Genomic DNA, 11,415 nt, shown 5'->3' with positions numbered 1-11,415 from the left:
TAAGTTAATGGAATTTTCTCGTGTCTCTTTCACCGTCTTTCATTCAATTTTGTGTCATTTTTCTCATGAAATTGCGATCGTCCCAACGGTTTTTCGAAACCAGCTATTCAATGTCAATTATCGTTTTGTGCGGCCTTATAAAGAGTCGCGACAGCAAGAATGCCGGTTGGTTTCTTTTGTGGAGTGAATCACACCACTATGCGATAACTTCCATGTTTTTATGTAACATTTCGTATTTTATTAATAATTTTTTTCGTGGATATGTGATGACATATTTCCAGATGATTGCTTCGTTGGATGGACATCTATTTTTGATATTCGTTAAATTTATCTGACAATTTTTTTTTTATTTTGAATTAAAAGATATGAATCTCTTTTGAGAGTTGTTGATGAAGTTGTGAGACGTGAAAATATTTTAAAGGGAAGATAAGATCCAGAGAGTGAAGTCGATTGCAGCAATGAATCAAAAAAATTAATTTAATAAAATTTTAAATAAAAGTGAAAAAAATATTAAATTAAATTAAATAAAAATTTAAATAACAAAAATTATTTAATATTAATTAATTAAAATAACTTAATATTAAATATAAATAATTATTATTTATTAAAATAAAATTTAAAATATTTAATTTAAAATAAAAAAATTATTTTCTCCAAAAAGTATGCAATCAACAGCACTTTTTTAGGTATTTCACCTTTTTTTACTCCTCACAAATGCATCAGATTCGAATTTTTTCGAACATCAAGCTATGGAATGCCGTTATTTTCGAATCTTGTCTCATTGTAAATTCAAGTATTTACATGACTAAACAGCATGAAATGAATATTTACACATTTTTTGTACCATCTATGGTACATTAAAGTTATCAACATAGATTGATGAAATCATTAAAAAATGCATCATGAATTATTTTGCATCTGAAATGATCTGTCTTGAAGGATTTTTTTATAATTTATGATTTTAAGGTTAAAATGTGCCAAATCTAGCCGAAATATTTATTCTCGACTTTAACGATAAAATAAATAATTAAAAAAATTTTAATTAACTTAATTTTTTTTATTAAATTAAAAATTAAATTAAATTTTAATTTGGAAGTAAAAAAAGAGTTTAAGGAATTTTTTCTCACAAACTTATTAAAAAAATAAAAATAAATTAAATTAATTTTTTCTTAAATAAATTTTAAAAATATTAAATTAATTAAATTTTAATTTTCGAATAATGATTCAATTAATTTTTAATTATTTTAAAATAATTTCCAATTTAATATTAATTTATTTTTAATTAATTTAATTTATTTTAAATTTAATTTAAATTTATTTTTTTAAATAAAATTTTTTGAATGAAAATTTTCAAAAAATATATTTTTAGTCTCATGGACTCGAGAGATATTAGTCAATTCTGAGGTCAATTCACGTTATTGCATCTTTGCTAACCAAAAAATTGCATAATTCCCAATCTTTGCTAAAAAAAATCTTTTTAAATTCTCATATTGCATGGAAATTTTCCATTACAAGTCACCAATTTTGACACAAGTTTATCGTTAAAATATTACCAAACATACCACAGTTTATTGAAAATTAAACGATACGTTCACCGATTAACCCAGAAAAGTGTTTAGGGGTGTTTCAAATCACCATCGTCGTCTGCGAAACTCTTCAAACATGTTATCATTCCATTAGCAATCAACTGGTTTTTTTCTCGTCTTGCGTCTGGCAACGTGCGACGATTAAATAAGGAGAAGAAATTTTTAATAGATCGCAACCATTAAAATGTTTTTCTTCATTTGTCTCACATTTCATATCGATTATTATGTGAGTTGACAGAAAATTATGTAACCTACTGATAAATTGTAATTACAAATGGAAAGGCAGATGAAAAATTTGCTCGCATGTCTCGTCATCGCCGTAACATGCGTTACTTTTTAATTAGTCACGTGATGTGTTTTTTTTGGGCTGCATTCCGTTGCATCGTCCGAGAATTCGTGAAAGGATCGTCGTCAAGTAGCTCAAGGAAACCGGTCGAAATATTTGCATTCTCTCAATTAATCATCTCTTATCCAAAAAGCAATAATTTCGCAATAAATTCCAAATAATGACCGTTTATTGGCAAATCACATGAATTTGCACGGTACTTCGATTGTGCGTTTTTCTCGTTAGTTATTTATTTATTATTTGCTTCATTTACCAAACTTGGCTGCGAGACATGTGAATGTTGGTTGAATTAATTTAATCGGACATCATCATCGCGCGGTCTTGTCGTATGAGTGGAACAAATATGGAAAACGGAAAAAAATCTGAACTTTTTCTAAAAATATGAATGGAGAAGATTTTTTTTATTGGGGTATGAAATTTTTCTGATATGGCACAGATTTAATGGCATTTCCTGGTGAATATTTATTTTTATTAAACAATTTTTTTTTTGTTTATTTTTTTTTTTAATTTGATTTTATTTAAATTTTTAGCAGAAAAAAAGCAAGATTTTTTTATTTTTTTTTTTTTAAAATATATTTTTAGCATCAAGGAGATAAAAATGTTTCAATTTTTTATATTTTTTTTTTTAGGAATCGAATAAAAAAAATTTAAATTTCAAAAAATTTAATAATAATTTGAAAAATTAGTAGAAAAATAAAAAAAACAATTTTGTTACGTGAAAATATTTCTAATCAATTATAATTTTTTATGATATTTTTTCATAATTTACCTATTTGACTAATTTCAAAAGTCTTTAATTTAAATAAGACAAAAAATTGAACAATTCTTAAATATTTATTTTCATTCAAAAATAAATCAAAAAAAGCGAATAAAAAATAAAACTTTTTCAAAAGTAAAAAAAAAAAAAATTAATCTTACAAAAAAAAAAACAAAACAATTACCTAAACGTAAAAAAATAAAAAGAACGAATCTCTCAAAATTGAAAGTAAAAAAAATAAATTAATGAGGTAACTTCTTGCACCCCATAACAACAATAATTGCCTCACATTCGTTCACATTACAAAATAATCACTTAATAATGTGTGTTATGATGCCTCAAAAATCGTGAATGTGTCACCGTCACACACAAACAATTCATGATATTTTTATTACTTTTTGGCAATTTTTTGGCATGTAAAGTTATGGGAAATAAGATCACGAACTGAATAAGCTCTGTGTCGGTCGAAAAATAATTAAGATTCGTAAATACTTGAAGAGAATTTTAAATTAATTGGTGCGTTTAAAATTGAACCGACGATTGTTGTTGCTTTTTTACGTAATAATTTTGATGGCAAATTACAGAAAAATAAAACAATCACTTACTGTTTCTTTCCGAAAAAGATTGGGCTCGCATCGACCGTGGCATCGATAATCATTATTGTCACCAATAATGTGATCTGAAATAAAACAAACAAATAATTTTAAAGTACTTGCAGCTATTTATTACTTAATAAAAAAATTCCTTGAATAAAGTTAAAAAGTCAAAAGTAAAAAAATCACTGGTCAAGGCCAATCATTTTTTGCAATTTCCTTTCACTTTCTTGTTTTTCTGCACTTTCTTATGAGTTTCGCGTATGTTTGGCTTCTCAACATACGTTTTGTGAACATATGAAAAAATAATATTAAAAGATAATGTTCCTTTAATTATATGCACTTGTTTCATTTGTGCGAAAAAAATTGCATAATTTTCACCCAGTGACTTACATTGTTTTTAATGAGTCTGGTGCGCATTCAACTCATTTAATGACATTTTCATGTAAAAATCGAGCATAAATTAAAATTTTACAAAACTTAATTAAATTATTTTTGAAAATTTTAATATTTTTCGAAGGGATTTAAGAAATAATTAAAATTGTGTAAAAATAAGTCACGAAATTATTAGACCGTCACTTGTTTTTTTTTCTCAATTAAAATTGAAGCATGTTCCAATTTGTCCAAGACGCGTGTCATCTAAGGGCTTTTTGATAGTTTTTCACGTTTTGACAGACGTTTAAAAATTTTTTCATGGTTTGTTGAGTTTTTGGTGGTTATCTAAGAGTTTTATTTTTATCGTTTTATGGGAGACTGATTTTTAATCTTTTTTGTGGATCACACGTGACCGAAATTGTTGTTAGGAAATTTCTCGATAGCAATCAAAGGTCAGCTTTTAGTGCCCAGTTGATGTAAAATATTGTAATTTTTTTAAATAAAAATTTAAAAAATATTTTTTGTAGAAAAAATATTTTTTTTTAAGAATTTGTCAATTTTCAAAGTAAAAAAAAGAAATTTTTATAACTTTCATTTGACACATTGCCAAAAAAAAAAAATGATAAGAAATCACAAAAAAAAAATCACTTGCGATTTCATTTCGAAAAATTCAGCTAATTAACATTTTATTGTCACTGCTGATTAAATTTCAATCGGTTACAGTGAAAAAATGCACTAAAGTAACGTAAGTAATGCAATTTGATGCATGTGTTAGATAACTTTTTGTTTTGTCGGTTGCTATAAATGTTGATTTCCGATGACAATAAGAGATTTCCGTGAACATGACATTCAATCGTTGTCACTTTCTCGAGTGATATCTCTTTTTATCTGTTCAGAAGAAGTTTATTTTTATTGTTTGTTTTAATTTTTTATCAAAATATTTATTGCACTTGACAAAAAATTTATTAAAAATTTATGTTTAAAGTTTTCTTCTTTGAAAAAAATTTTTGTAATTTTTTTGCACCAAAAATTAATTAAAATTTTTTCCTCTTTGAAGGAAATTTGTGCACCAAATTAAAATTTTAAATTTTTTTAATTCACAATGCATTTTTACTTTAAATATTTTTCACACAAAAATTCACTTACAGCAATTTGTTTTGCACTCAACATTTTTGCTTCCAGAATTTTCTTCACTTTTCAGGCACTTTTTATTTTTTAAAAAAAATTTCGTCTCCTAGCAAGGACGTGTTAATTGTTCAAAGTTTTATAAATTTATGACAGACACCAAAGTATTTTCAGCAGCTTTTATAGAAAATACTGAATTTTTGTACTATTTAACTGTATTTACCGCACACCGACTGCATCGTAGCAACTATTTACCGAGCCATAAGTACATCTGATACACATTTATTATTTGGAAAAAGGAGCAAAATGTGCTCCGTACGATGCACGAACCTCATAGACAGACGAAAAAAAAAGTGGTGGTGAATAAAGTTGTTCGTTTATTTGTCTGTCGACTTACATTTTTTTTACGAGAAAAGTCGTTCACGCATTTTTTTTTTGCTCTGTATACACGACAGATAAATGAAAACGAGAGTAATTCACCACTTTGCAAGACTCGTATGAAACACAGTGAAATAAAATAAAAAAGTGAGTTGTAACATTTTTCGTTCATTCATTAAAAGATTAAAAATTTAAAAGCAAATATTTATGAGAAATTTTTTTTTTGATTTCCGCTAAAAGGAAGTCAAACTGACTTCAAATGAAGAATCGAGAAAAATTATAAAGTGCGCATGTTTCGGTGATGTGATATGAGGAAAAGAACATCAAATACGTCGTTCGCTGATGAAACGGATTTTAGTTACATGAATCCTGTCAAGTTGAAAGTGTCGGGTTTTTTTCGGGTGATGAAGTCAATTTATTAAGAAAAATGAAAAATTTTGTGAAAGAAAGTCAATTATGGATTTGTTTGTTTGTTCTATTGACAAAAAGTGAGTTTAAATTAAAAAAATAAAATTTGGGATAAAAATTGAAGGTTGTTCAAGAGAATGATTTTTTTCAAATTCTTGGTGAAAAATAAAATGTGAGCCGTTACTGTTACAAAAATAAATATTTTGATTAAAAAAAAAAATAACGAATTTAACAAAAATTTGATTAAAATATTTTTTTTCGTCGAATGCGTTTAAATTGAAATTTGATGAATTGTAAAATTCATTGTAAAATATCATAAAATGTTAAAATATGTCATTAAAAGTTAAAAAAATTTCATCAGAAAACACTAAAAAATAAAAAAAAATTACAAGAAAAAATTATCATAGAATGCACCCAATAATTAATTTTGTGACATTTGAATCGCAGAATTAATTTTAAAAAAAATTTATGCAAATCATTTGGAATAGAAAGACGAAATTCGTCATATAATGCTATTTTTAAAAAAATTGCCTCTTTCAGAAAAATTTGTGTATCAAAACATTTTTATCAAAAGGAAAAAAATGATCGATATTTTTCTTAATGAAAAAAATAAATTGGATTTGTCCAATTAGTTAAAGGTTTACATTCACAATAAGATTAATTTCCATATTGCTTTATTTTAATGATATTTTAGATAAACATTATGTAATTTAATTAAATTAATTAATTTTTTTGCAAATTTAAAAAGTAAGAAAAAGTTAAATGATTTTGAAAATTTTTTTTTCCTATAAATTATAAAATTTTTCATTAATCAACTAAAAATTAAAAATAATACGAATTATAATTTTTTTTTTCATTATTCTTCAACATTTCATAGACGAAAAATAAAATTGTCCGAACCAGAATTAATATGCTCATTTTTAATATCAAAACATCAATTCAATTCAATATCTGTGACCTTTTCTTATGTCACCATTTCATCCCCAATTGAAAAAAAAAATCAAATCAATCTAAAATACTCGCAGGAAATTACTCCATAACTCGGATTAGTCTCGGTGTACCGCATACAAATTATGACATTTATTACTTCATTTTCTTCATTCCTCCTTTTTTATGTCATTTCTCGTCTCCTTTGCATAATAACGCAAAACTTATTATTATTATTATTACAAACTGCCTGTTGCGTTTTCTTCTTTCATCACAGCCATAAATGTCAGCAAAAGAGGATAAAATGATGTACGTAAGCCGTATTGTACACACAAAGCCAATAAATTATTCAAAATTTCATTAAATGTGTGCAAATATTTGTGCTCTGCAAGTTCCGTTAATAGATTGACAAGGACATGCGAGTCATATTTCACTCGTTTAGTGCACGCTGAGAAAATTTTCTCTGATTACTTTTTCTCATTTATTTGAGTAAATTGCACAATCTGGTGTAAGATTTACTCGGATATCACGTTAAAATAAACATTAACATGGAACGTAATAATCTTAATGAGAACGATGACGATGATGATGAAGGGAGCGACGAACGACACACAGAATTACTCGAAAGCACTCACTTGTGTCGTAATTTCGGGTTCTATGGATGCTATGCGTGTAAAATGTTTAAATTGTAACGTACGTCGAGTAACCACTGTTATTATGTGATATTTTTAGTGCTCTTTAGGACTGTCCCAAGTGACTCAATGAAACGGAAAATCCCATTAATGTACCTGAAAATGTTTTATAAACAGGTGCAAAAGTACGATTTACTCCTTTTAACTTTTTTTCCAGATGCTGTGGTCCATCCAGTTAAAATTCGAGCGCTACATGTCCCGGATACGGTAATTCTTGAAAACCCGAATGAACCACATCCCCTGTACCTCGATTGCGATTACGAAATCCATCCAAAGGAAAAGGGCTTTGTAATGAAATGGTATTTCAATGAGCAACTTGTGTACCAGTGGATTCCCGATCGACAACCTTTGGCTCTGAATAACTTTCGAAATGTCATCGATGTGAATACAACAATAAATCGGGGAATTCTTATACGAGAGATATCCTTCAATATTTCGGGAACGTACAAGTGTAATGTACAAACTTTTGAATCAGCAGACAGTAGGACGGCAGATTTGCAGATTGTAGTGCCGGAAGAGGCGTTGGAGCTGCAGCATGTGACCAAAAATGGCATCGTTTATACGAGATGTGATGTCACGAATATTTATCCAGAACCGAAGCTGAGCATTTTGTTTGGCGACAACATTCTGTTGGATGTCTCGAAGAAAGTTGTTGCCGGGGAAGATGGACTGTTCAATGCAACGATGCTGGCGAGAGTGCATAGTAGTCAGGCGAATTATGCGCCAGTTGTGCTCTCGTGTGTATTGACGATACCTAATACGTCTTACATGAGGAAGAAGGAGTCGATTTTCTGTAAGTACCCATAGTCTTTAAATTTTCTAAGTTAAAGAAGTTTCATTTGTGTACAAGCCACTAAAACGGTTAAAGGACAAAGCACATCTATAAAAAATCTTTGATCTAGCCAACTCATTTTCGCAATACCTCAGCTCAAAGAAGCGCTCATGTCTCAAGTTTCTTGTCGGTTGATGATGTATCATTTTAGGGTAGGGTTTACAAGACCCCATAGAATCTAACATGGCTCGAATCACGGTCTCGAAAGAGTCCTAGTGTAGCTTTTTCCTTGTTATCCCAAGCAGGCACCCTCAAAATTCACTCAGCTCTCCTAGAAGATCCCAAAGGATTTCTGAAAGATCTTACACTATAAAAAATCCATGTCTCGCTAGTCCGAAAATTTGCGAGACACCACGAGACACGATGCGAGACACCGTTAAAATTTTGAAAAATTGATGATAACAAAGATTTTCTCTTGAATTTTTGAATTCTTATGACGTCAATGTATTTTTGGAAGTCAATTTGGAAGTGTTCAATTTATCAAAAAATCTCTAAAAATAGTCAAAAATCAGTTTTTATAAGGAAATTTTGTGTTTTAATACTTCCTTTGGCTATTTCTAATCATTATCCTTCAAAAAAGTTTTTAAAAAATTAAAAAATATTGAAAATTAAAAATTTTATCTCCCCTAAATTTCTTGTCCTGGTGTCTCGCATCGTGTCTCACGGTGTCTCGCAAATATGAAAGTTTGAGTCAGAAAATTTTTTCATGATTTCGAGTCTCGAACCGACGACGTTTTTAAGCAAAATTTTAATTTTAAACTTCATTTAATCGATTGTTGGAATTTCGTAAATGTTCAAATTCGTATTTCCTAAGTTCCTAGACCTAAAAGAAAAAAATCTTAATTTATTTTTTTAAATTAATTTAACTTACCTTTCCTTCCACTGTTAGCTTAAATATCTATAAATCTAAAAAAACTTAAACTTACCTTTCTTGTTTTTTTTTTACTTACCAGACGACACCGAGGACATGACCCTGTACGAAAACATCATGGAAGAGTTTTACGGCTATAATAACGCAAGTCATCCATTCTCTGCCACACTTGCACTTCTGTCAACATACATCGTCGTCATTATTGCATTTTTGGTATAAACAGCTATAAATTAATAAAAAAATATATCAACATGTGTCACAAGATTAAAATTCCGACTTTATTCTTTTCCTCACCTACATTTCAAAAAAACAGCAACTGTTCAACCACAATGTACGCACTTTCTAATTGCACCCAGATATGCAGATACAATCTACACCACCGAAAAAATTACATAAGAATGCACCGCCAAGATAGATAGCCCCAAATGAAAGAGAGACATTAAAAAACGCATAAAGTTATGAGCAAGAAAAAAAGTAGGTAAACCAGATGAAACCAGACCTAGTTACAGTTTTACATGTGCGATGCTGCCATACGAACGTACGAACAATGAATGAAATGAAAATTTATTTACAAAAAAAAAATTCCGCAACTAGAAATGGTGAGAGGAAAAATAAATATATTTATTTAATAAAAACCGATTATTACATAAATTGTATAAAAAGGTTTCACACATATGGCGTGTGCGTGCGATATAATCCACTATGTCTAGGATCAAATTAAAATTGCATCTCAAGTGAAATTATTTAATAATAATAATAATTTATGCAAAAGAAAAAAAATGTAATCGAACAGTTTTCTTTTCGCAGCACAGAAAAATGTTAAGCTGCATGCCGAGCAGCAATTTCATTCAGTAAAATGAGTGACAAATGTGTGCTAGACAAGACGCTCGCTTAAAATGCAACTTTTAATGATGTATCATATGTAAGTTATTTACAAGTTGTTGTTTTTGGATTTATAATAAATTTTTTCTGTTATTTTTTGTTTATAAGTTATAGCTGTTTTTAACACGCCTGTATTTGATGGAGAGACGGAAAAAATGCAATTGTTACATATTATTTTAAATAAACTGCATCTTGTTTTGCACAGATCTGCCTGCCTGCGCTAGTTTATTTATTATATTATTTGTAACCGATTATTGCAAGTTTTTTGAGTGTTTGTTATTACATCGATTACATTCTACAGACGCGTTAAGTAGAGAAAGAGTTTATAAATTTGTCTTATGAGACATTATGGAAAGCAGTTTATGACAGATGGAGCATGTCTGTCTGTTAAATGGAGAAATATTTTTAAACATCAGAAACAATTTAGTTTGTAAAATTGAAAAAAGACAACCAGAAGTTTTGTAAGGTTAAAATCTTATCGCCCTCTTGTTGATTTGAGAAGCAAAAAAATGGGATTTTTACCGCCTGATGAATAAAACAATAATAAGTTTATCCTTCATTACTGTACTCGATAAAATAGTTTTGACAGCTCCTAGAACAAGGGTGTTACGCAAACACTGTTTATTTGATCCACTAGACTAATAGATCAACGCCTCTAAGTTTCTTTCGAAGAACCAATTCGGGTTTAGAAAGGGTTTTGAACACGGCAATGGCTATGACAGAACTTATGAATCGATAGGCAGCTTGATGATCGTTGTGGAGGCATAGAATCTGGATGCTTTCTCGATATACAAAAAGCTTTTGACACTGTCAATCATGATCCTGTTTTGCGAAAATTAAAAGACGCAGAAATGAAAGATTTTAAGCAAGTAAACAAATAAACGTTTAATCGGGCTTCCCAAGAAAAAGAGAAGCAAACTCGTTTTCAACGGAATTTCGAATGTATCAAAACTAAGTCACCTAAAATATTTCAAAGAAATTTTTGATTTAACTCTTATGACAAAGATCATTCCAACAAAAACTAGGACATTGACTAATCAAAAGTATTTTAGCTTCTTCAATTTTTTTAAGCCATTCGAATCGTATAATAATAATTTTTTAAATGAGTTAATACTGTAAATTCTATGTTAAATTCACAAATAGGCATTTCAAAATAATAACAAAAAATACTTTAATTTTTAAAAAAATACAAAACGCGCTCTTGTCATTAAAGCTCCCCTTCAATGCGTCAAGTTTTCTCAAAAAAAATCTTGTTTACTAAATAAATCAGGTAAGTTACACAATTTTTTAGCGTAGACGAAAAAATATCAAATAAGCGTTAAATAATTGCAACAATGTCTCGCAGCTAGTGAAAATTATCTACCGATCAACATATTAAACATCACTTTTCATTAAAATCTTAAGACAAAACCAGGTTCAAAGACCTCCATTTAAAAGTTAACTAGGTTTTGATTAATCATCTGCCGTTCCATATGCGAAAATAGCGGATTGAAAAAGAGGCGTATTCACTTTGAAACTGCTTCTAATGTCTTAATAATGGCTGCCGGCAATTTTCAATCAAATCGCATGTTTTCTCAAATTAAAATAATAATAAGCTTTTTTTATCCATAAAAATAAACTTAAATTTTATTCCTTATATTTAC

General features: G+C 28.6%; 1 protein-coding gene across 1 annotated transcript; it reads left to right on the top strand.

The window, feature by feature from the left end:
- Positions 1-5,545: 5,545 nt before the first annotated feature.
- On the top strand, positions 5,546-9,771 carry LOC134831898 (uncharacterized). The gene is made up of 3 exons (XM_063845735.1): positions 5,546-5,648; positions 7,345-7,980; positions 8,973-9,771. The coding sequence occupies exons 1-3, from the start codon at positions 5,588-5,590 to the stop codon at positions 9,107-9,109; spliced, it is 834 nt and encodes a 277-aa protein (XP_063701805.1). The 5' UTR covers positions 5,546-5,587; the 3' UTR covers positions 9,110-9,771.
- Positions 9,772-11,415: the final 1,644 nt, after the last annotated feature.

Source organism: Culicoides brevitarsis, chromosome 2 (genome assembly GCF_036172545.1).
Source record: "Culicoides brevitarsis isolate CSIRO-B50_1 chromosome 2, AGI_CSIRO_Cbre_v1, whole genome shotgun sequence".
Taxonomy (NCBI): domain Eukaryota; kingdom Metazoa; phylum Arthropoda; class Insecta; order Diptera; family Ceratopogonidae; genus Culicoides; species Culicoides brevitarsis.
Note: the sequence above shows the minus strand (reverse complement) of the source record. Positions and strands in the feature narration are given on the sequence as shown.